General features: G+C 34.2%; 2 protein-coding genes and 2 long non-coding RNA genes across 4 annotated transcripts; 3 read left to right on the top strand and 1 right to left on the bottom strand.

Annotated features, from left to right (window-relative positions):
- The first annotated feature begins 1,270 nt into the window (after positions 1 to 1,270).
- LOC135144998 (uncharacterized) lies at positions 1,271 to 1,819 on the top strand. Its single transcript, XR_010283298.1, has 4 exons — positions 1,271 to 1,343; positions 1,444 to 1,517; positions 1,580 to 1,675; positions 1,751 to 1,819. It is a non-coding gene; the product is annotated as an uncharacterized LOC135144998 (long non-coding RNA).
- Positions 1,820 to 2,861: 1,042 nt separating this feature from the next.
- LOC135145018 (protein pirA-like) lies at positions 2,862 to 10,040 on the bottom strand. Its single transcript, XM_064077141.1, has 37 exons — positions 10,029 to 10,040; positions 9,888 to 9,962; positions 9,178 to 9,238; positions 9,025 to 9,112; positions 8,838 to 8,963; positions 8,666 to 8,781; positions 8,475 to 8,608; positions 8,315 to 8,408; positions 8,160 to 8,262; positions 8,028 to 8,103; positions 7,886 to 7,978; positions 7,762 to 7,830; positions 7,655 to 7,702; positions 7,496 to 7,585; positions 7,336 to 7,441; positions 7,220 to 7,278; positions 7,019 to 7,169; positions 6,883 to 6,965; positions 6,755 to 6,828; positions 6,267 to 6,575; positions 6,103 to 6,211; positions 6,000 to 6,039; positions 5,715 to 5,800; positions 5,576 to 5,657; positions 5,399 to 5,515; positions 5,307 to 5,349; positions 5,196 to 5,248; positions 4,984 to 5,138; positions 4,805 to 4,924; positions 4,660 to 4,746; positions 4,544 to 4,591; positions 4,389 to 4,496; positions 4,236 to 4,335; positions 4,050 to 4,180; positions 3,888 to 3,989; positions 3,070 to 3,145; positions 2,862 to 2,935 (listed from the first exon to the last, which is right to left on the bottom strand). Exons 4-37 carry the CDS (start codon positions 9,030 to 9,032, stop codon positions 2,895 to 2,897), a joined length of 3,237 nt encoding a protein of 1,078 aa, XP_063933211.1. The 5' UTR covers positions 9,033 to 9,112; positions 9,178 to 9,238; positions 9,888 to 9,962; positions 10,029 to 10,040; the 3' UTR covers positions 2,862 to 2,894.
- A 13,754-nt stretch (positions 10,041 to 23,794) lies between these two features.
- LOC135145017 (uncharacterized) lies at positions 23,795 to 24,599 on the top strand. Its single transcript, XM_064077140.1, has 5 exons — positions 23,795 to 23,980; positions 24,036 to 24,126; positions 24,205 to 24,266; positions 24,331 to 24,413; positions 24,470 to 24,599. The coding sequence occupies exons 1-5, from the start codon at positions 23,795 to 23,797 to the stop codon at positions 24,597 to 24,599; spliced, it is 552 nt and encodes a 183-aa protein (XP_063933210.1).
- An 83-nt stretch (positions 24,600 to 24,682) lies between these two features.
- LOC135145037 (uncharacterized) lies at positions 24,683 to 25,323 on the top strand. The gene is made up of 4 exons (XR_010283305.1): positions 24,683 to 24,883; positions 24,952 to 25,050; positions 25,115 to 25,217; positions 25,268 to 25,323. It is a non-coding gene; the product is annotated as an uncharacterized LOC135145037 (long non-coding RNA).
- The last annotated feature ends 44 nt before the right edge of the window (positions 25,324 to 25,367 follow it).

The following is a 25,367-nucleotide window of genomic DNA, read 5'->3' as shown; positions in this document are numbered from 1 at the left end:
AACTGCCTAACTAACGATGCTATCGCTAGAAAATGTTGAGGTGTTGCAATCTTTTCACTCATATATTTAACATATTATTTTTTCTTCGCTTGCCATCTGACTACTACAGTAGAAGCGTTATCTGGCAAAAATTGTTAAAAGTTATTTTCAAGTTAAGGACAAAAATAATAATAAAACTTTCAGCTCCACGTCTTAAGTCAAGGACGTGACCTGGTGTCCAAAACATAAGTGAATCGACCAAAAAATATTCAGAAGTTTCCAGCTTAGGAGTAGTACAAGGCACCAGGCCATAAATATCCTTAATAAGGTCAAAGATATAAGCGGCACAGACTGCCTGTAAAGATATATATATGAAACTAGGAAATTTCACTATTAAATTAAACTTTTTTAATTTTAAAAATTTAAAGTTTATAATACTCAACCCAGTCGAATTAAATAGAATAGAAAAGCGAAGTCTCCGTTGGTTTTTAAAAGTAAATAAAAGTGTACAAGTATTAATAATATTTGGTCAGTTAAGTTTCAAAAAAAATTAGAGATCGATGAATACAAATATATTAATAAATAAAATAACATCTTTGAAAACGGGACTCCAGTTTCATATTTATTATAGAGGGTTAAACAAAACAAAATTAGAAAGAAGAGTTTCGAGCAGAACTAAAGAAACTATATAAGACAATAAACAGTAATATCAAAGCTAAACCTATTTTCACAGGTGCAAAGTTGAAGTAAATTAATTATACTTACATAAACAAATATTGCAAGAAAAAAAGAAGTTAAGTTATAAGGCCAAAAGAGATAATAACGGCTTATAAAGATTATTAAGCGACCCTGTGTCGCTTTAAAAACTAAAAAGTGAGATTAAACCTTTACTAGCACTTATACAAACTTTTTTCACCAAATGATATCACGAGTAATAATTTCAAATAGCAAGATAACAATTTAACAAAAAAATACTACATTATTTATAAGGCGTCAAAACTATATATATAAAGACTAATAAACATGCATAAGTAAACTACGGAGAGTTCAAAATGATTATAAAAAATAAATCCAAAAAAAAAACTTAAAAAGATAATAAACCTTTATTATTGCATTAGGATATTTAAAAAATTATTAGTGGCTATTTGCAAGAAAATAATAAGGGCCTACACAGACAGACAGTTTATAATCATCGGCACTTACCAATATTTTAGAACTACAACAAAAACTGCAAGAGCTGTGTTAACTTATATACACACGTGGAGGAAATATGAACAGTGAGTGGGTTTCTCAATTGTGTAGATTTTATAATCTTGTGTAGAACTCTTTGACTTATTTTCCTAATTGCCAACTTCAGTTGAAGAGTACGTTTAAATTCTCTACTTTTTAATATAAACATTTGTTATATTAAACTTTTCAACTATAGTAATTTCATAAGTTTTTGTAAAATTTTTCATCATTAAGCTGGCACCATGGATTTTAGTAAAATGAGCAATAGAGACAAACGTGAGTTTGAGGCGTGGGCGCAAACATATCAGGTTAATTTATGGAAAATAATTTTTGGAAAACTTATTTATTGAAAATTTTTTTTATTAAACAGGTCAAACAAGTGATTCATATGTATACAAATTTAACTTCTCAGTGTTTCACTGACTGTGTTAACGATTTTACTAGTGATACTCTATCTTCTAAAGAAGTAAAAAACCTTATTATTAACCTAATAATGACTCACTTCACTACAATTTAGTTTAATTTTTTTATTATAACATAGAGTCAGTGCATCAAAAGTTGCGTAGGGAAATTTTTCAAAGCGAATGCAAGGCTGAGCCAAACTTTTGCGACTCACTCGGAAGAGATTTTTAAAAATTAAAGATTATTAATAAGAATATTAGTATTTTTGACTTACATAGCTAGCCTAATACTCTATTTATTATTTTTTTCCCATCTAAGTCGGCAACACCATTTAAACCTCGAGAAACTCCAAGCAGACACCTAAACAGCAAAGTTTTCGCAGCTAACTTCCTCCCCCCCCCCCCTTTTCTTAGACTCCGCCTCTCAGTCCTCATACCACTCTTGAAGTACAACTGTTGTCCCGCTTACTAAACTTCAGTTACTGTAATTTTCTTGTACTATTTATTATGATGAAATTTAATGTCTGTACTAAACAAATGAGGATTTAGTGCCTCTGTCAATGTCAAAAGTTAACAAAAATTTATAAAATTCACTTTTATACTTTTACTTGTATTGTGAAGAATGCTATTATAAAAAAGTTATTTTCACTGTATTGTCTTTATGAGCCAGTAAAGACTTATTTGTATAAGGATTTTTTTTTTAGTTAATAACTAAACACTCCGACGGTTAAAAATTTTCGCAATCCCTTTTTTGTCTTATAAACTGCAGGAAGGACCGCCTGAAGAGGTGCAAGCCCCTGAGAAGTATGTTTCAGTTATGAGTGCCGCAGCGCTTAAAGCAGGTTAAAGTCTACATCTGACTTCTCTGGAATTGATTAACATTTTCGATTAACAATCTGTGTAATCTATTCTTTATTAAGAGGCATTAAGAAGTTAACATGTGGAATTAATAAAACAATACGCGTTTTATCTTTTCTATTAAGTGAATTGCCACCACCAAAAAAAATAGAACATTTTTATTCAGCCATTTTGGTACTTCCCACTTGATTTCTTCTAACAACACTCGTTACTTTAAAGTACTAAAGTTGGTCGCTGTAAATGTTTCAGTTTCCTTTGTATATGCGAACTTCCTTTTTAAGTCTATAAAAAGCGCTTCTTAGCGCGGCGTCTAGATACTTAACCTTTTTAGTCTAATTTACTATCAATTTCTTTTTGAAATCTTGTTTTAATTTTCTATTACTTAAATTTTTATTAAAAAAAAAAAAAAGAAAACATTTGGAATCATCAATTTCCTTCGATTTTTTTAGCCTCCGGTAGGGGGGTGGCTATTTATGAAAAGTATTGAATAGTAATTCGAAAAATAAAAATAACGATATTCAATAAAAAGTTTTAGTTAATTTTTTTCCGAGTTATGAACATAAATACTACCAACTTTTTTAGTAAATGCATTAAAGATTACCGATTCCTGCATTCTCCGTTGAGGGCGGTATCAGACGGACCGTACCGTCCGGTAGAACTTCTAGCGGATGAATAACCTAAAGCATTGATTTGTATAAAAATATACTTAAAAAATGAAAAGAGTACTCTTTTCAGGAATCTAGAAAACTTATATAATTTTACCATATAATAAAACTAAAAATGTACTGAATTAAAGAAAAATTATATTTTCGCAAATTATTCCTTGATTAGCAAGGTTAACTGAAAATTTATTTAAATTCTGGCACATTTCGAGCGTAATCTTCGATATAAACTGAAGTGCAAATAGCGTGAACGTCCTAACAGTTGTGTCGATCCGCTAAAATTTTTAATGCGTGCTTTCAAAACCATTCAGACGTTTTGATCGCAATTGGGCTTAATACTCAAAAGTGTTTTAGCCACTCAAATCATAGACACGTTAATGGTGTGAGATAATTGGTTAACCAGCACCCAGTAAGTACGGTTCCTTAAAGTGTTTTTTAAAGTAAACATGAACACTTTAATAATTTGTAAGAAAAGAAGTAAACTAAAATGTAGCTTAACCCACCAGCAACAAACCAGAAGAGTATACATATTTATTAGCACAAGTGTATAGACTTAAAAATACAAACACACACTAGAATTTAAATAATAGCTTAACATTTGTAAACATATAAAATTTATAATATAATTTTTACAATACTGAGAATTACGGTTAGCTCTGTTATCACATGTTATACGAAAGTTCAGAAAATCAAACAATTATTAATATATAAAAAGGTTATATATAGAATAAATTAATAAAGTGAAAAGTAAAAGTACCTGGCAACCGTGACTTGGGCCCATATACACGTTAAGGACATCCAAAATATAGTCGTTACGAGCTTTCACGATTTCAACATTTCTAATGAACTTGGGCAAATCCTGATATTGAAATACAACAAATAAAGAACTATAATGAATTCAACTGTAGCTGATTGTTACCACTTCGTTTAGAGTTTCCATGGAGTTGTCGCATTCGTTTATTTTTAATATATAATAAGCAATGTCGAAAGCATCGAACCGATACTGCTGTTCAAGAAATCGCACGATCGCCATTCCTCCCCATTGCAGTCCTGGCAAAAAAATATATAAAAAAGGGAATTTAGAAAATCCAAAAGGAAATGATACCGTGGCCATACACAAGATCGTCATTCAGGTTTTTAAACTCAAACAAGAAGCTGCACAAGCCAAACTGGAGTGCCGACCACAAGTGATGAAACTCTGGAATCTGCCCTTGGCGAAATCAAAGGGAAAGAAAAGAAGGGAATCCTCATGGGCTACCCTTCCGTCCACGTTGATAATCCCGTTCTGGGGGTACGGAGACTTCCAGTTCGTCTCCTCTACAACCATTTTCTGGACACGTTGAAGGATCGTTACGAAGATGGTGCCCTGGTTAAGAGTTATAGGAAGTAATGAGGAGAAAACACCACATTTACCTTTTTACGGTGCTTCAGCACGTCGGTTAATGCATTTAGCTGCCGAGTCTACGTGAAAGTAATAAAGAGGTGCTATCAAGAGACAAAAAAAACCTTTTATAATAGGCGCGGGATACCTGCTCCACTCCCGCAAATGCTGCTGCTAAGGCCCCATGCAGTTCGGTCGAGGGCGACAATAGAGCTTCGGCAAAGCGCGTGTGACACTTTCATGCATCTCGTTACTAAATTGCATCCGTTTTGGTAATGACAGACAGAAAGTACCAGATTCTGGTCGAAGAGGAACAGAAAGACAAGCGAGTTTCCGAGTTGTCTAAGGAGATGTAGCACGACACGCCGGACGCGCTGGTTGTCCAAAACGGGTCGCAGTGATAAATAAAAAAGCTGAAAGTTTGGTGAAAGTAAACCAAAGCATTCAAAGCAGATGAGGCGATGCTAGATACCATGAAAGCGCCCATGGAGCCGAGCTCATACGTCGGTAACTTGACGTTGGTAGGAAGTTTCTTCATAAGTTCTCCCGCTTCTTTCGATAATTCCAAAATCAAAAAACGAATGTTCTCCAATATACTTTCAACAAGTTTGCTCGCGCTTCCTTTAGCTGTAGCACAAACCCGAAAGTTTAACGTAATATTATAAAACAAACAACTTTTGTTACTCCAATCCAAGAGGTGCACCAGTGAGTGGAAGTGCCGATATGAGATCGATTGACTATTAAGGAAAGAGAACAACGTAGCGCAAGAGTAGAGGCAGAAACAAGGAAACAAACGTCTCTAGCATGAAGTGCAAGGAAGTCTCGTACAGCTTCCCTCCTATCAGAATTGCATAAAAAAGGTCTCTCCCTTTGATTGGTTATAGTACCAAGTATTCGCTGAATGGAATAGGATCTGGTGTCCAGGGGCCGGGAATAGAGAAGATGGCTCTTAGTAAAGCGTAAGGGCTCCGAGTAATAACAGTAGTTGCAAAAAAGATCGGCGGCTATTCGAAGCATGCAGTTTATTCTCCCCTGCAATGGTAACGGCAAGAGGGAGGAGAAACCGAGCGCATAAAAGAGATGCTGGAGGACTCGAGAGGAAAAGATGTCCGCTACGATGGCGCCGTCCACTTGGCTAAGCAGTTGCTTATACAGAAACATAATCATTTAGGAATATATCGCAGGAAATGGGATTTTATTCACTTCAAAGGGCTGTAACTCCAAGTGGTTCTTTAACAGAGAATATGTTAGGCGAATGTGCTTCAAAGTGAACTCAAAGGTAAGGAGGCCTGTGAGTGCAGCAAAAAAGTTTATGTTTCTCAAGAGATCAAGAGAGATGGCGCAGCAGTGTGCCAGATGCATAAACACCAACTTATAACTAAACCACCACTACCCTTCCCTCCCCCTTTCTACAAAGGAAAGAAGGCCGTGGAATAGTAATGCGCCATCAGTAGGAGAATATTATACATGAAATTGAGCGTCAAGTACCACTGAGAAGGTCGCTGTTCTCAAAATGTTCGAAAGAAAGCTGTAAAGAGAAGAACCAAGATGTTTGAGAGCACTTCTTTCTCTGTGCGAAAAGCAGTATCACCTCAAGAGAGTGCAGCACCTGCAGCCGGATGCCTTCGCTTACTAGAAGAACAACATTGATATCGTCTCCCAGAATACAGAAGTTCTGCTCGCAAAGCACATGAATCCATCTGCAAAAGCGGGCAACCTCTAGATGATTCACTCTATCTGCTTAAACGAATTTACCTTTCTCCGAAAAACTCTGGTTGGGAGGACGAATGGGCCTGCAGAGCTTGAGCCTCCCCTCTTTTATCAAGGAGCATACTTGACATGGCAAAGAGTAAGAACGTCGTCGCCGAAGCAGCAAGAAACCCGATCCACCTGGAGGCTGCCTTCCTGAAAGAGTTAAGCAACTTCCAAGACAACTTGAACACCAGCAACTTCAGTGCTAAGTTGGCTTCCGCTTTAAGCTCCTCAAACAAATAGTCGCACTTGAGATGCTGCAGACAAAACTCAGCAGCGTCGTTGTAGAGCTCCATGGCAGTAAAAACATCCCTTTTAGTTGAGGAAACGGCAAAATCTTAAAGAAATTTAGCAGAATGCATAAAATAAAAGCAAATTGCAGTGCTTGTTATTTACATTATTATTTTCTTTGTATTATTTAAATTTAAAAAAATATGAATGTGAAATTATAAGGCTATAAAACTTAGATAAGTATATAATCTCAAAAGTACTCGATGGCTGTAGAACTCTGTCTTTTCAGCGAATGAGAAACAAGTATCCATGGAAGCGACTTGTCCAGTGAAACCTAGTAATGGTAGTATGTCTGGCTCTAAACTATAAGTCTTAAAGGACCGCACACCTGAGAGACATCCCCGCCGCTAAGAGACAAGTGGTACTCGCGAAACCAAAAGTATGAGCAGTCACTGCAAGCCAATAGGGTCTCTGGGGGTAAATAGGCCTTACAAACCCGTCAAGCACACACCATCCCAGCCGACCTCGTAGATTTAGTAAGCACGAGTAATAGAAGGAATCGATCATGAACACTTCGAGAGTCTGCAACTGCTCGGTAGTGAAAAGGCCAGACTTCCCATGAGTAAACTTGGAGCGCTTGAGGACGGGTCCAAGAAGAATTCTCGAGAGGTAGATCTGGTATATGATAAACAAGAAGCGTTGCCAAGGATAAAGTTAACGTGAACTTTAGTGCGCGTTGGAAAAAAAGAATAGCCGCGAAAATCCGTTCCATGGGTGAAGTTTTCTTGGATACATATAAGTGTCCCTGAGAATAAAAAAAAAAACCCGAGTGCCCGTATACCAAATAGCTTGAGAACAGCTTCCAGAGCAGCTCTTATAGGTCTGTCTTGTTGCACATGCACTAAAGTAAGGGACTCGCTTACAAACTCCTTAACCAAGTACTCGATCTATAAACAGTTAAGCATTAGTATAAAGAGATTGCATCTAGTAGGAGGACCCACCTCCTTTTGGATTGAAAATGTGAGAGCATTTTTGTAAAGGTCATGTTCTTCTGAGAGTTTAGCCAGAATAGATTTTAAGAGGAAAGTGAGCTGGAAAAATGGTGTATATTAGAATGAAACGTGTGCTGTACTTTATTTATTGCACTCCAACAACAGTACCTCCACGAACGCATCTTTGTCGTCGCAGGAAAAGTTGAACTGAATGGCCTTTCCAAAGCGAAATTAAGATAATCAAAGAAACCCTAACCCTATCGCTTTACACCCACTTTAGCATACTCGTCTACATAATCTGCAACGCCCAGATCTTTGCGCGGATGCCTCAGCTTCCATAACAACTGTAGCCGGAGGACCTTTACAAGACCGTATTTTCTTTTATAGAAAAGATTAAACCGATTCTTGCAAGAGACAGTTTAGCTTAGTCATAAACTTCAACGCTTGCAGCACTCCACTCTGGACACTCTGGCTCTCCTGGCCACGCCGCAGCTGTAGGAATCCGTTAGTAAGGACGCGGGAGAGCAATAAAGGGTGTGACCGACGAGATCGCCACTTGGTAGAGCGCCATCGACTGCTCAAGATCCTGCCTTATCTGGATGAGGCTCTGTGACAACCTGAAGTTGAGCTTAGATTTGTACAGTACAAGTAAGCCAGCAACGGTAAGGCGTACGGGAGAGGCGTCTTAAGCCCTTTCACTAACAGCTCCTGCGGTGCAGAAGATCGGAAGTTTGGACACAGTTCGAAAAACAATAGAAGGTCAACCCACATGTCACCTTTTCTTGACGAATAAAAAAAAGCCGCTAACAGTAAAAGTGTGGAGCAAACCGATTACTGGCACGGAGGCGTGTCCTCTAACAACTTTAGCCACCTTCGCTATGTTGATACCCTTGTGCTTGAAAACATTAGTCTTCTCTGGGTTCTAGTAAAGCCCCCCCATCAAGTTGTTGTTGCCCTTGCAAAGTATAATATTGAACAACTATAATACTTCGCTGTCCGTCAAGAAAAGGGATAAACAGAGAGCAGTAAGTAGTGAGTATTTTTCAACAGGAGCGATGAAACGAGTGGTTTCCAGAGATTCCAAGCAGAAATCCACAAGAAGAAAGACGACGTTTTCCAACCCTGCCAAGTAGAAGACTTGTCAGAGCCACCCACATAGTAAGGGTGTAATAACACTACCACTGATATACTCCAGCTTCTTTTTAAGTGTTTCTACTATGCAGAAACTTTTGGCTAGCCAAACTTGAAACTTTTGCTGAAAACCCAACTCGGAGACGTTCTGGGTCGGTTTTAAACTACAACAATAATTTCTAGCTTTTGTTACAGAAAAAGAGCAATAAAGTAAATCTACCGTTTGTACAGAGAAAAGTCCACCAATAAATTACTCTTCAGGTTTTTTAAGCCGTCCAGAGTTACAAGAATGTGCAGGAGTCTAATGACAAGAACCAGGAAGTCCTCAGAGATATAAAATAATTCCCTGCGCGTACAAGGGTGTTCGTTAATACTATAATTATCAGTTAGAACTATTGCAGATTCACTTGGCCATTTTGTCGAAGATGACAGCGAGTCTGTCAGTAGCATCCTCTGCAAAGACATAAACTTTGGTCAAAGGGTCTATAACAGACTCTGTTCCATGCAAATCTCAGTTCACTACGGGTCTGGGTTTAGTATGCTATATTAAACAAATGGACCCAAGATTTCTTCGTAGATTGCGCTTGAAACGGAATTCGCATCCTGGGCGCCAGAAATTACCTATTTAATACCGCAAAGTCTTTAGGGTTTAGGTGACAGTAGAGAGCTTCCTTCAAAGAAGTTTAAAATATTTAGTTTTACGTGGAAAAAGGTCTTACTAAATTAAGTTTTATGGTATTACCAACTTAGTCTACTAAAAATAGTAAAAGACTAACTTTAAACTAAAGTAATTAAGCAAATTAGTAAGGAAATTAAATTTTCACAATATATGCAGTTTTTTAAGGCATGTACTCTTGTTTGACAAACTTAATATAAAAGAGGTTACGCTTTGTAAAGTTACTTAAGTCACTTAACGTGATTACTTTTAAGCAAGATTACACAACAGCAAATTAGGGTTAAAAAACATCGCTTCCACAAGAACTACTTTAACAGTAAACTGTCCCATAAAAAAAGTAGGTTGAAATTTAAGGGTTTAATAATATATAAAATTTTCTCTGAGCTTTTATAAAAAAATAAGGTAGTGTTAACCGGAAGTGACAAGTAGAACATCTCTAGGTAAAATTAACAAGAATGTCTATAAACTAAAGGCTAAGTCTAAAACGCATTTAAGAGATATTTATAAATACTTTTTATTCCGATGTAAAGGGAAACTATATGAGAAGCGCTGGCATAAAACACTTATTATTATCGTATAATAAAAGTTTTTTACCCCAAGTGGTTTTGCTGTGCTTCTGCTTGAATAAAAAAAATAAATAATCTTAATGCCAGAGCTAATATGAGAGAACTATTTGAGGGTGAGAAGAAAAATTATAACAAGTGGAAAAGATAAATAACGCTGAATAAAATTTACCAAGTCTTCAACGTGATTCAGCTCAGTGTAAGAGTTCATAATATCAAAAAAGTTGTTTTTATAATAATTAAAATCCAAATTGAGTGTATCATATAGAGAGTCTTCAATAAAACCAGCTGAACCTTTTTTTAAAAAAAAAGAAAAATATATATAAAAATTCTTTATTTATTTAAAAGGGGACAGGATTAGGAAAAAAAGTAAAATGGGTATCACTTATATCACTCATAGCTTCAGCTTGAGCACGGCACAATTTGTTTAATTTAGAAATAGACTCAAAATCTTGGTCAGTGTAGTAAAATAGCTCGTTCATAACAAAAACTTGGCCCTAAAGCGAACTTAAAGAAATAGTTGAAACGAAAGTTGTTAGAAGGCTACTATAGTTGTTGTACTAACCCTTGAGGGTGAAGTAAGGCCAGAATATTTAAAAAATCAAGTTTTTCCTTACAAAGCATTAAGTGGCTTAAAATGACAAACACAATTATTAATTTTAATTGTTTTTAGTACAAATGTTAAAAATGTTTTAAATTACCATTTTGTTATTAGTTGGAAAGTGTAACCGTTTCTAAAGAGTAAATTAAATGCAACATAATTATATCTAGGCAAGTGGTTAGAAGTCGTAAATACGGTATAAACTGGTTGTACCTTTAAAAAAAATAGCTAATAATAAATGGTATGTAATGATTAATGGAATCTTTATTTAGTTCAGTAATTTTAGTAAAACCTATACAATAGGTACGGTTTATGCTTTCGGCTGATTGTGTACGCATTCGTTACAGGTAGGAAAGACCTCGCTAGAATGAGACAAACCAATTGCAGTTCGCCATAATCTTCGTACCGCCCTTTTAGTAGAAACATAGCACGCAAACTATTTTCTGGCAGGATAATCATTAAAACGATCCATGGGACCGGGCACAACACCATGACGCACTGTGGATGATGGTTTTGTTTATCCACTACAAAGTTGCAGTGATAATTAGAAGAGGGGAATGAGAAAGAGGAAAGGAAAAAAAAATAACAAAATTTTTAGATCACACTTTATATGTATATGGCTAACCTTGAGAATTCGAAAATTCAAATTTTGCTGGCTCATTAAAATGCCAGAAAAGTCAATTATAAAATTAATACTCTCTACTTCGGATGAATCCTAATAATTGAATAGCCTCCAGTTTATGCACGTGGCCACTTCTCCTGGTGGGCTAGTAGTGAATGGCGGTTTCCCAGCAGACTATGCAACATGGTGTGGCACGGACCTCATGTTTTTCAGTTAATTTCAGTCTTCCGGAGGCATTAATGGCCGAGTTTCTTTTAAAAAAAGTTACAGATTAAGTGGTTTAAGTTTTATAAAAAATAGAATGTACCTTGCCAGTGCTAAAAAAAGCAAGCGTTCTTCGTTGGTAGCGTCACAGTTATTCTTAAAAACTACGATATAGCATAAATTCCATTCAACCTAATAGAGAATTTTGCTTTTCACCCCATAGGAACCGATATCTCCTACTGTGTAGGTGAGCGGTGGTATACCGCTAACAACTTCCACATTAAGGCCTTTGATACGATAAACTTTAGTATATTAGAGCTTGTCAATCTAAATAATATTCTTAACCTCATTGCTAATGAAATTTAAGGGTAAAAACGAGGAGGCAGAAAGAGAGAGGGGATCTCTGTAAGGATAAGGTCTCTGGGAGCAAGGCTGCACACAACTCAAAACATTCTTTTTTTTAGTTATATAAATATAAATTTAAAAAACACATTTTAAAAATATTGGTTGTCAACTTCATACCCAAATTTTATAATTTATTTTACAGTGTAACTAATATATATTACTTTTCTACATTTGGAATTATTAGTATCCCAATTTTGGAAAAACAAAACGAAAAACTGTTGGTCCACAATATTTTTAAAAATTCTTATTGGGTGTGTTTACAATGCCATTGCTTGCCTGCGCGAAACGCGCTACTCTTAATCATTACGCATATTCTGTTTTAATATATATAAGGTGTTAATAATTAATATAGTGATTATGTGTTACCTCTAAAAAATTATAAACATTATTTTGTCTATAAAAATACCAAGTTATTAGTAAAGTAAGAAAAAAGAAAAAGAATTATTGTATACGACTAAGCATTATAAAATGAGTACCAGTGAAAACATAGATGTACACCATACGCAACAACTCGTTAATAAAGAAAGTGAAAGACATTTACAGGTATAAGCAAATGCCTTAATAACTTTTTAACATTGTATTAACTCCTAACGAATTTAAGGGTCACGGTAATAAAGAAGGAGCTTATAAAGCATATATAAAGTTTTACCGCCATGAAACGGATAGCTTTCGTTGCATTCATTATAAAAGAGCATGCATGATTAAAAATAATTGTTGTAATAAGTGGTTTATTTGCAGATTTTGTCACGATGAGAATTCTGACCATAACATAGACCGGTATCAATTTATTTAATTTCCAAAGCAAATTATACATAGCTTATCTATAACGTCAGACACAGTATTAAAGAGATGAAATGTCTTTTTTGTAATCAAGAGCAACCCCCCTCTAGAATTTGTAATTATTGTCTGAAGCCACTAGCTTACTATTACTGCGATATTTGTCATTTGTGGGATGACGACCAAAATAAAAAGATCTATCATTGTGAGAAATGTGAAATATGCCGAGTCAGCCAAGGTTAATTTTTTAATATTTTTAATGTTTGTTAACACATTGTAACTATCTTTACCAGGTGAAAAATATTTTCATTGCGATAAATGTAACGCATGCATGAATATGAGTTTGAAAAATAACCACAGATGCATAGAGAGGAACCTGGAGTCTAATTGTCCTATTTGTGGGGAGTTCATGTTCACATCAATAAAAACTATAATATTGATGGTATTACTATTAGCGTAAATTAAAGGTATGTTTTAAATATATTTTTACTTTTAGAAATGCGGTCATTGTATACACCACGCCTGCTACAGAGAGTATGTTCGAAATTCCTATATTTGTCCTATATGTTTAAAGTCTCTTGGAGATATGACAGCCTACTTTAAAAAAGTAGATAAATTTTTAGAGTCTAGTGAAATGCCCGAAGAGTATAAAGGTAACAACTTTATCTTCATTAAATACATAAACAAAGTGTATTTATATGCAGATACCAAGGCGCTTGTATTTTGCAATGACTGTGAAAAAAAGACCTACGCCCCTTATCACTTCCAGTATCACAAATGTCAGCACTGTTTCTCTTATAACACGGCAGTAATTAAAATTGTTCGTGGTCCCTAGTACGTGAACTACTAACGTTATCTTTCAATGGAAAATGTTTTAAAATTATCGTTTAGTAAGCTTATTTCTTCTAACAACTTTTGTATCTTCTGCAAAATACAATCTCACCTTCACTACTGAGCTCTAGTTGAATTTAATTTTTTCATGTTAGCGTTCTATGGAACTTCAAAAGTATATAAAGTAACGCTAACACTAAAAAATACGCCTTTTTCCTTAGAAGTCAGATACTACTAGTTTTATTAATACCATAGCTAATAATTTTTATAGATTAAGTGGGTCTAATATTTTTGATATAATTACAAGATTTTTTTTTTTGGTAGTATACTTTTGGTTAAAATTTAGTAAACAGTAGCATCATTACAATGATAGTGAAAAGATTTACATATAATGTAATACACAATTATTCTTTTTATGTAATTGCCATTCTAGTCAAAAACCAGTATTAATATGCAGTACCATCTCATATCCATTGGAACTGAAATAAAGGTAATAATATCGCACCCTTTGCGTCACTAAGCCACGAACCAGCCTAATCAATGCGATGATAATAAAGCAACGGAAGAGAATAATGTAAAAAATATTCAAGGCTCTCTTAAAAATAATAGTTTTTTAAACGTTACACAAAAATAAAATGACTATTTGCATACTAAAAATTTAAGCTTCATTTACTAAAATAGGTTATCTTTTTATCTGCTTATATATTTTCTTTTCTGACTATAGTCCTACTAACCAAAGCAATCAATTTTTCAACTTTATGACCCTTACAGCCCTCTAGACTGGAGTCTTTAAAATATAAACAAAACACAGAAACCAAGAGTCCAACATAAAACCGCGATTGCTACTTATTAGCAACAAATATATTAAAATTCTAGTAGTAAGTGTTTTAGAGATTCTTTGGTACCAATTTTTGAAACTAAAAACTCTAGTAAATCGCTATTATGCATTTTTTAGATTAAAAACTGTGAACGGTAATTACTTAATGCCGTTTTGATCTTAAAATACATGGTTATTGCGCTAGCGAACCATATATATTAGTGCATATACACTTGATAAAAGGTTTCATGGGCTTTTCAGTCCTTCGGGACAGTCATTTTAGCTCTCTTAAAGAGCGTACACTGGTGGGCACTCGTGCTCCCACCCCTGCAGGAGAGGGGAATTCAGATTAAGCGGCTTAAGATCTTAGTAAAAAGACAGGCCGTAGTATGTCATTGCTAAAAAAAAAAATTCATGGGGTATTTTTCATTTTGTAGTTGTTCATTTTAGCCTGCAGGGCTTGGTAATCGATTAAAGCTTAAACCAAAACCAAACAAACAAGCAAATAAACTCAATTAGTGATTTAAAGGGTTACCAATAACACAAAGCATTATTTATAACTAAGATTACAAGTCTAAGTTCTACTGGTCAAGTTTAAATTAAAAAAAGTTAGTAAGAAAATGGGGAAATTCAAAAATCATGTAAATCTTCCCGATTGGAGAATACAAATCGAAGTTCATTTAAACAGAGGTGCAATCGAGGCTCTGTTCAACTCCCACCTGAAGGACAAAAGAAAGGAAGCAATAGCATAAGGCGTGCTAATAAGTAATCTTGACAAAAAGTTTATTTTGTATTGTCAGAAAGGTCTTCAATCGAAAATTACTAATGAAATCCGATAAAAAAGGTATACTGTAAATGAGGTAAAGTTATTATGAATTGCCATAGAGGCAAAGTTAAACAAAAATTCTGACCACAAAGTTGGCATGACAACGCAAAACTGGAAAATTGCAGCCAATGAAACAATATCCTCTTTTCAAGACCATCTGAACACCCTAGTAGGGAGGTTGGGCCTGTATGCTACTAACAATAAAATGCAGACCAATCAAAAATTGACAGACTTATTAATGCACGTGGAGTTTCTTTAAAGGTAACACACTAATGCAACGGAATTTGTCCGGAAGTAACTTAAATTATAATCCAGTAGGGTGGTTAGCGGAAGTTTGGGAATTAACTAAGGCTTTGCACGATATCAACCTTAACGAAGAAAAAGAAATACTAAAAGCCTAGAGAACTAACTCTAAAAAGTATTTAACTTGCGGGAAAACAAACCATTTAACGGAAAACGGTATATTTAGAAAAGTCGAAAGTAGAGGTTGCTTCAGATGTGGAAGAAACGGTAATAACAAGGACAACTGCTTGTATGTCGATAAAGACTGGCATCAACGGTAAACTAGGGTACATTGAAAAACAATGCAAATCTAAAATCGTGTAGACCATCTAAATATTGCCAGTTTGGCGGTAGTTTCAAAGAGCAAAAGTCCTAATTTCACAGAGCAATTGTTAACTGTACCAATACAACACGGCCCTTCCCATGGTGAGTATACCCTGGACTCGGAGGCGAGTTGTCACATGGTAAACGGTACTCATCTTCTAAAAAAAATCTGAAACTCCCAAGTGAACTTGTCCAGGGGTTGCCCGAATACACCAAAGCTGTGGGTAAGGATTCCTAATACAATGTGAAAGTCTTACTTAGACCTAACTCCAAAACCAACATTATAAGCGTTTGCAAAATATGTAACGGCCCCGATAACAATTGTTATTAACCAAAGGCAAGCGATGTATATCGCCTTAGCATCGTTTTTACGATAAGTTAAATGGATGCAAAAGCCTTTAATGGAATAAATCTGTTCTTGGATAATTTATTGTAAACGTGGACAACCAGCTCGAAATGCGCATAGCCATTAGCGCAAACGGTAGCAAGCTCTTCAGATACTTCAATCTTAAATATCATTACGTTAAAGAAGTATTAACCGATGACATTAAGGAAATACGTTATTGTAAAAATAAAGATATGGTAGCGGATATATTTACAAAAGTTCTTTGGAAAAAAATTTATTAAATTTTGGGACGTTGGTGTTGGGGGGCCCGCCTGCTCAGAGGAACGAGGAATCGAGGGGGTGTTTCAAAGATTCCTCGGAAACCAATCTTGGAGGATAAAAAATCTAGTAAATCGCTATGATGTATGTTTTTGATTAAAAGGCTATGAAGGTAATTAATTAATGCTATTTGATTCAACTGCACTAACGGACAATATATATATATATACACAATAAAATATGCAAGGGGTTTTTTCTTCTAATTTGCGCTTCTCTGCCTTGTAGTTGTTCATTTTAGTCTGCAGGGCTTAGTACTTGATTAAAGAAACTAAAAACCGAACAGACAAACTAAATAAACTTACTTAGTAATCCGCAGGTTACTAATAACTCGAAGCATTATTTATTAAAACCATAAGTAATAACGTTCGGGAACGATATAATGACTGTTAGTCCGGCAGCATAATAGTTTATGTTGATCTGAATATTTATATTTTGGGTAAACATCCCTTTATAAAAGGTTGTAATATCAACCTGATCCAAAAAAAAGTGGTCTTTCCTGCGTGCCGTCGATTGGATCATCTCGATATAACCATTTAAAAAAATAATTATTTAGTCGAAATAATAAAAAGGAAATGGTCGGTTTCCAGCTCAGATAATTTATTTTGCATGGGGTTAAAGAGGCTAAAATTTAAGTTTACAGAGTGAGCAAGTCTACCTTAAACAATTTTTTTTATGAACTTGAGGACTGTATTATAACCATGGAGCCATCTAGGTTAAAAATACTACTTGACCCAAAAGGTGTATATGGCAGCACTCTTCTGCTTAGATATAAGATTTGACAATTACTTTGAAACTTTATGAAAGGATTTAAGATCTCCTAACCATGAAACTCTATAGCGGCTCTAATTCTAGCCCTCCACCGCCCTCAAGATACCGCTTTCTAGGATGCTCATTTCTATTAAATCAGGTTGTAGTACAATAAACCATGAATTAGGTATTTTTTTTTAAAATAAAACTTTACTACGTACGATAGATGCTTATGTTGGATTCAATCTAGCTTTATAAAATCATAAAGCTTTTCTTAATTATTTTTTAAACATTAGTATTCATAGTATTCCTATGGGTCATTTTGTATGAGGTAAATTTTAAGCGGAATTCAACCCTAAAGATATCTTTTTTAATGGTTGGACAATTAATTTTTAAAACTTTTTTCCTTCTCCGTCCCTTGTTCTCTCATAGTTAGTAGCCTACAAGTAAAGGACGGGGTTAATATTTTGAAAGCTTTTTGTTTTGTAGCGCATCATTACATTTTCTATACTAAATATCTATTCTATATATGCAATTTATATTTCTAACATATATCATAAAATAGAACTTGATGTAATTTAAACTACCAAAAATGGGTTTTCTTACAAAGAAAACGACGATAGTAATGATATATCGAATTTTTTAAAGTTTTACATATCTTTCTTATAAACAAATTCTTTTTTGTAAGTAATAAATAATGTAAATGTCCTTTTTCCAATTAAATATGGGTTAATTTTTAGTAACATACAGGTAAAGAATATTCTAACAAAGTTATACGCTTCTCAAAAGTAAAGGCTAACACAGTTTTTAACCACTCTAATTGCCCTTTAGGTTTAAGTTAGAATACTGTCTTACATAAATTTTATTTGGATATACAGTACTTACCAGACAACTACTAGAGAAGGATATTGCGCACTTAACTTAGTTATATTAACAACTTTAAAGGTTGACGACCATCTAGACGGAAAAGAAAATAGAGGTTAAAATTATTTACTATTTACGTAAGTTGGTATAGTTAAACTTTTATTATTACGTACACAGTTGCGGAATTTTGAGGATCGGTGCATAGTTGTAAGCATTTAAAACAATTTAGGAAAAGGCCGCCTAGTTTAGACTAAAACTAATTGAAAAGTGACTCTTTGTTTTATCATCTAATTGACATTGATACTGAACTATATATTTTATTACCTACATTTTACTTAAATATTATGTTTCAAGGGTTACAAGCCCGCATTATTAGGGTTTCATTTAAGTCAATACTTTGTTATAATTTTAAAATAATGTGAGTATCTATAAGGTAATTATAATGCATAGAATGGAATAATGTTTTAATTAGTCTTAAAAGACCATAAAGTGTCTCATAAAGGTCGAAAGCTTTAGATACTATCCTTCTTTCACCACTCCGTTATTCATGTTGTTAGTAATAATGCAATAGCCCTCCAGACTAAAAAGAAAGGCCGTAGCAAAGCTACTTCTATATAAATATTAATAGACGTTGGTGCCTAAAATGATCTAGATTGTATTAATACAGGATTGATTACATTGTTCTTCATTGAGAATAATGTTAACATAGAGCTTTGTTAAGACAAGACTCTATATACCTTAGTAAATCACTTCCAGTCCCCCTTAAGGAGGGCGTTCACTTTTTGGTGTGGTGGGAGCCCTAACAATTATTGGTAACCAGGACTAGTTTTAACTGCGTGCTGTTAGTAAATCATATGTCAACACATATAACCCGCTTATTAAGCGGTTAAATTATAGTAAGTCAACTTAAAGCTAAAAAGTTTAAAGTGTAACCCTTCACCTTCTTACGAAGTAAGTATGCAATGAAACAATGGTTTATTTAATTGAAAGTAAAAGTGAAACATGCCAAGCTTGAGGTGTAATAACGACTAATAAAAAAAATTAATTTAGTTATTTTCTGAATATTTCAATTCTGCATGTTCCAGTATTCTTTCTTCATTGGCCATGGGATTCTTTCTGATAAGGGCGGGCACGTGTAGTCTATTTTGCTGGGTGTTTGAATCCCCTTTAAATGCAGTTGTAATAAGTAGGCAAGTAATGAACAAGTTATTTTTTATCGAAAACCGTTGGCATATTAATAGGTGACATATATATTAAACTAGTCTCCTTCTGCCAAATTTTTTAACAACTTTTGTACTTTAGTGTAGCAAAAACACTATTTATTTCCCCATTTCGCTTAATAATATTAGTTAAAATTTTTGGTTATAAAAGATAAAAAAAATATCATTTAAAGCAAAAGAAAAAACAAAAAAAAAATAGAAATAAAAAAAAAATACCACAAATTAACGACATATAACTAAAGAAAAAATTAAATATGGTAAGTTTTTAACGCCACTTTTCTTGAAGGCAAAAGTTCCCACATCTTTAAGGCTGAATAACCAAAGTGCCATAACGAAATTTTAAAATACTGGGGGGAGCGGGGGGGGTCGGTAACTAAAGTTTTGAAAATCAGTACACTTATTACTCAATGTGATTACTAAGTAACAGGACTTAAATATATATTATTTTGAACTGAGTAACATGGAAAATGATTTATATGAAAATGTCTCGTAATCAGTCAACATCACATATAATAGAGTCTTCTAATACTTTCCTTTCTAATCATTATTTTATTTTCAGTGTAATTATACTTAATTTGTATCCACACGCACTTTTAATAAACTGCTACCTCTAGGTTAAAGTTAAATATTTAAAAAAAAATTATATTAAGATATTAAGATTTTTTTTAAATGTAAAAATATATCTAACATGTACTCTTGGTTTATCCGAATTTTTTAGGGAATTAACGTGAATAGTAAAATTATGATTTACTTAGTTGTAAAGTAACTTAAATTTTTTATTATCAGAGTTAATTTTCTATTGTTAAAACATATTGTAGCAGGGTCTATATATATTATAATAGCTTTTTGAATTTTACAAAATTTATAATTTAAAAGTATGTCATATATACACACTTACTATTTCGCTGGTATTGGTAAGTTGCGAACAAACCGCCCGTAAAAACTGCAACAACTGTTGGTACTGCGTATGCTACAAGATTCATGGCTATGCATACACTGTTAGTTACTCTTAAAAATTAGTAATTAGCATAATTTTATGGTTGGTGCGGACGAAATTTACTCTACAGATTCCTTCCATAATTAGTAAGTCAATGATAAAAGTTTGTATCTCTGCTATAAACTGGATCCTAAAAACCGTGTAACTTTTAAAAGGACAATTTTGGGCCAAATAGTAAGAAAGGCTGTTAATAGATACTTCAAAAGCTGGTGACTTCGTGCTTTCCAGTCAAGGTTTTTTCTAACCCAGGAGCAAGCTTGTTAAGTACAATAAAGTTATATACTTCCTTATTTTTAAACTAGTTTTAAACTTCATTTGTCCTTGCCTAAAACTGGCAATTTTTAAACAAATTAGGTGCATAATTCAATTTTTACTCAAAGAAACTATGTTTAATAAGCCTTAAATAGAAAAACGATGCTGATTGTTTATTATAATAAAAAGACTTTAAAAAATGGTCGGAAGAGAGCACCACTCTTATCATATTGACTCTCGGGCCATAACTACCCCAGTTACGCAGGGCAGTAAATGATATAAAATTTTAACAAATTAATTTCTCACCAACCACTTATATCATGGTTTAAAAAAATTTACCAATCGACAAAAAAGATGAATCTAAAGTGTCAGTGATTAATGAAACTCTTGGAATTTTGCATTGTTATTTTTTGTTTATATTTGTAAAGTATATATATATAGATCCGTAGTAATAAAGGGGTAACAGGTTTTTCCTTGTTTGTCGTTTTTATTTATACCAGTAGTGGCACATGAAGCCGATTTTAGTACACCTGAGAAAAAGCCAAAGAGATGCTCGTACTTCATTTAGCATGTCAGTCATGATCTGCACTTTCATTTCTAAGGCGCTGCTGTGAACAAAATCAGCTCTATTTCAACGTGTCTGTAAAAAGAGGGTTTAGCTTTAATCTATCATTCAGCCATTGTGAAGCAGGGCCTGACTAATAAAGACCGGTGCTGGCGCAAAAGATTTTCATGAGAAACTTAGACAGACTTTTTGAAAATGACTGAGCATATTAAAATTTAATCGTTTTCGCTATGTGTGCTGGTTGATAGTCTTAACGCGCGTGGGTTGTGTTTACTTCTCATACAAATATTTGGATGCTGTGCCAAGCAAATTGTTTACTATGGAAGTTTAAACTAAGGAAACGGGCGTCGCTTTGCAGCAGTGCATCCAAGCCAGCTTTGGCAGCGGTTATCAGGGAGGCTTGTAGACTGAGGTCACAAAGATTAGTTTCTAGCTAGTCAAGCTAAGGCGGTATTCACAGCACGCATGCTTTTAGGTTTAAAGGCGATCTAATAGTAAGGTAGGAGCAATGTTCACGCTTTTAACAAAGAACATAAGTCGCGCACCATCTTTAGGAGCGTTCCTCACAATGCAATTTTTATCTTTACGTGACCATCAGCCCCAGTAGCTAGTTTTTATTGTATTATACGCCTTTAACAAATTCCCTGCAAAATCCCAGGTGATCCATCTTGTCGGTTCTAACAACCATTTCTTGTCTCCGCCTTTCAGAATACCTAGACTACGATTTGGGATTCCAAGTTTAGAAAGGCAATAGATGTTATGATGTTGATGTTGAGCTATCGATCCATTAGGTTGTCATAAGGGCCTTTTCAAATAGAGGCAAACTTTAATTATTCCGTGCGTTCTTGGCGTGGTCTTTAGGGAAGGCCAGCACAGTCAGCACTTAGATCGGGCGAGAATCACCAAGAATTTTTTTTTTCATACAAGATGGTACTTTGCCCTTACACGCAAGTAGCCCTGAACTGTAATAATAGAGCTATATACTCTTCCTGATCGCACTATAGCGCTCTCTCGGTAGTGCTATTAGAGCCCATAAGGCCCTGTACCTCAACCATAAGTTGGCAGGCACGAGCTAATACGTTTTACACTTGTGTAGTCAAACGGAGGCTTTAGGTTTTGTCAACCCTCGTAATGAAGCGCCATCTTCATTTTGTTCTTAATTGTACTGTTTCAACTTTAAGCTGTACTGTACTTTTTTTATAATTCAGTTTTACTAATAGCTATTCTATTCATATTTCCTTTAATAGCTTTATCTACTGATCTAAAGCTTACTATTGTTGTTTATATATTCAAAGAATATATAAAATTTGATTTATGTTCACATAACACTTAACTCGATATTTCGGCGTTGTATCAGCTTCGTTAAACATAGTTTTTTGGGTTATAATAAATGTTACCTCATAGCACTCGCCGGCTGGTACCGCTAGTAGAATTATTTTAGGACTTAAAACTGTGTTTACAATAAAAAGTTTTAATTCTTCAATCGTTTCGGTAGTGATATAATATTTGTGGTTCGACTAAAAAAATTGGGCACCGCAGTTTTTTAATTCGTTAATCATGAACGCAATAGAATATACATTGCAATCTTCGTAAAATATAATTTGTCATATATCTCGTCCATGAGGGGCTTTTGTTACAGAGCATGCAGGTTAGAAAGTCCTTTTTCAGCTCATGAGATATTAGACTTGAGGCATTAACCTAAACACCATAAACTATTAAATAAAAATGGAAAATTGAGTCTTCTATGTCTAACGTAACCTGAAAGAATATACCCAGAAACACAACGACAAGCCTTTTATTTCGTAAAGGATTGGATTGGGTAGATAAGTTAAGTATGGATACTGCCCAAATTAAATTTTAATCTGTTTAACTAAGATAAAAGCCTTTTACATCGATTATAATAAAATTTTAGACCGTTACCGCTACGGGAGGCTAGCTACTACTTCACCTGCCTTCCGCATTATTGCCCTACAAACCAAAAGCAATATTCCTGACTAGCCTTTTAACGATCAAGTACACTTTTTATCAGCCTTTTAGACCAAAAAAAATGAATGTTAAAAACAAACTAATTAATTTTTAGAACGGTAGCATTGGATAATGTAGGAATAAGAAAATAAGACTCACAGTTGAAGAACAAAACCTGCTATTATGTTTGAAAAGAAGGCTTTATATATATATAGGTTTGGTTGATCTAAATTAATTAACCATATACTAGGTCAGAGTATCTGTACCTATGAAATGAACTGTAACAACATGAATTTATGAGTGGTGGGTTGTGCTTTGCGAAGTTATGCAATTTGCATAAGATCCCCGAATTCTTTAAAGAAATTTTGTACTGCACATGGGTCAGATTATCAACAACTACTAGTTTAAATTGCTTTACACCCTTATTTAATAGAGTATAAGCCATTAGTGAAAGTACGAATGCTTCTTCAAATTATACAAATTGGTTTTAATACGTTTTAATACAAACGATAAACAACTGGATTATTTTATAAGGGGGAGGAGAAATGACACAACAATCTCTTTATTTTTTTAAAAGTATCCTGGTTACAACCCAGAATATAATCGGTAATTTAAATTATGGTTCAGTAGTATGCAAAGGTAAGGCTGACTAAAGATCCAAATACACCAGCTCTTATTGCCACCTCAAAAAAAGTATAATAAGCAAAAAAAAATTCTATTTTATTTTTTCCGGGCCTCTATTGGCCTGTTTCAATTGTATACAATTTTTTAATATTTCTTGATAAGTACTATTAGTATGCTTAAAAGTTGTAAGATCCTCGCCAATCTAACACTTATTGAAGTCACTACACATAATATACCAAAAAAAAATTGCAAATTTAAACATTTTTTATTGTGCCTGAGATTTTAAGTTTGAGTAGTTGAAAGTCTTTTGTTGTCTCGATTGAGCACAGTAAAGTTCAACTTGTTAAATGAATGACAACCGCTGGTTGGCGTAGCGTTCGGATGTCTCAATTCAATCTATTGCTTGCGTTTCCATTGTTTTGTAGTGTAATAATTCCGCGCTCAATTGCATCTTCGGGAAATGAAGACTTTAGGTACCAATACTGTACGGAGCAATGTTCCCTAAACTTGTGTTCTAATTCGAAAGGACATTTAACTGTAATCTTAGTAAGAGAGTGTCACCGAAGTAAACAACCATACCTTAATCTTTTAGGCTTTGAATAGGTTAAATTTTTTAACCTGGACTTGCAAAGAAAATTGTCAATATGACTGTATGATGAAAGTCACTGAGGAGGACATAAAAAGTTGCTATAAAGTTTAAAATAACTTTGAGTTGCTATCATATATCATACTTTTTACTCTGCAACGCTTATACTTCATAGGTAATAAAAAGATTAAACAGTTTCATGGAAGGTGGCCTTTCAAAAGGATTTTCGGCATACAGGTAACCACTTGGTTATTTCAAAGATATTGACAATAGAAGCTTAACTCTAATAAACATCCTTTAGGATCCTGCGTCTACCTTATTTTCTCTATTAAACCTTTTTGCACACTTACTAGGTTGGAGAAATTACTCTAAGCAAGTTAATAAGTAAAGCAGATTTTAAAATTTTGTTGGTTATTTAGTCAAACTTTACTTTAACAAAGTAACCCCTTAAGAAAGCTTTGGAAGTATTGGTTCTTACTTAGTTGCAACGCATGGGTGTGGTCAGCTATATTTCATGCTAAAGATACTGCAATCACCGAAAAACTAGTAGTTTTTCTCACTTGTTATTAAGAAAAAAGTAATATTACTTTTACAATAAGGATTATTTTAGTGCCTTTGCGGTGGTAATGTTTTTTACTTACGCCACCATTTTAAGGTTCGCATAAGAAAATAATTTATGCTGCCGCACTAAGGATTTTTTACATCTACAAGGCTCGTAGGGAGGCTAAGAGGAAAGATAAGAAAGCCGGCTGCAGTCATTCTGCTCCCTTTTTTTGTCTTCCACGTCGCTTACCTCTCACTCAGCGAGCGTTTTCAGTACGCGTACCACATGATCGTGAGCTTCAGTTTTGGAAGTCTCCTTTCGTTACTGTCTTATCCTGAACTCTCTCCAATCTAACTTTATTTGTCTATACTATATAAGTTACGAGCTCGATATTATGGATTCTTTGGGGCTGTTATATGATTTACCAATATAAAACAAACTACGCCTATAAATGCCTTTTGCCCATTTTCGCTACAGGTTTTCAATTCCATTAATATCAAGTAAATTATTATAATTAATAATCTCTTCTCTTCTAATAAAGGATTATTGTCGCTCTTAGAAGTTTGGGATTTCCCTCCTTTCTTTTTTTTGATCGATGCACACTCACTATGGCACTTGGGAACTGTTTTCGTTCAGCCCTTATGGTTTCTATTCTTGCAGCGTAACAAGTTACTTAAACTAATTCAAATTTAAGGTATGATTTTTTAGTCGAAGATGCTATATACAATAAATGCAATTAAAGCTTAACCGCCAAGAATAAAGATAAAGAATTAAACAGATTTATATAACCGAAC

This window comes from Zophobas morio, unplaced genomic scaffold (assembly GCF_036711695.1).
Source record: "Zophobas morio isolate AGI-343-1 ecotype UQ-CSIRO unplaced genomic scaffold, CSIRO_AGI_Zmor_V1 ptg000118l, whole genome shotgun sequence".
Taxonomy (NCBI): Eukaryota; Metazoa; Arthropoda; class Insecta; order Coleoptera; family Tenebrionidae; genus Zophobas; species Zophobas morio.
The sequence above is the reverse complement of the archived record's forward strand: the minus strand, read 5'-3'. Positions and strand labels throughout refer to the sequence as shown.

What these genes read in the sequence shown, in the direction of transcription:
- LOC135145018 (XM_064077141.1), bottom strand. An exon ending in GAAGCTGGAGTATATCAGTG is followed by an intron (nt 8,609 to 8,665) that starts GTAGTGTTATTA and finishes TCTACTTGGCAG; the next exon opens with GGTTGGAAAACGTCGTCTTT. An exon ending in CAGAGTTCTACAGCCATCGA is followed by an intron (nt 6,576 to 6,754) that starts GTACTTTTGAGA and finishes CTCAACTAAAAG; the next exon opens with GGATGTTTTTACTGCCATGG.
- LOC135145017 (XM_064077140.1), top strand. Translation starts at nt 23,795, where the DNA reads ATGACAACCGCTGGTTGGCGTAGCGTTCGGATGTCTCAATTCAATCTA. An exon ending in CACTGAGGAGGACATAAAAA is followed by an intron (nt 24,127 to 24,204) that starts GTTGCTATAAAG and finishes TATACTTCATAG; the next exon opens with GTAATAAAAAGATTAAACAG. An exon ending in TACTCTAAGCAAGTTAATAA is followed by an intron (nt 24,414 to 24,469) that starts GTAAAGCAGATT and finishes ACTTTAACAAAG; the next exon opens with TAACCCCTTAAGAAAGCTTT.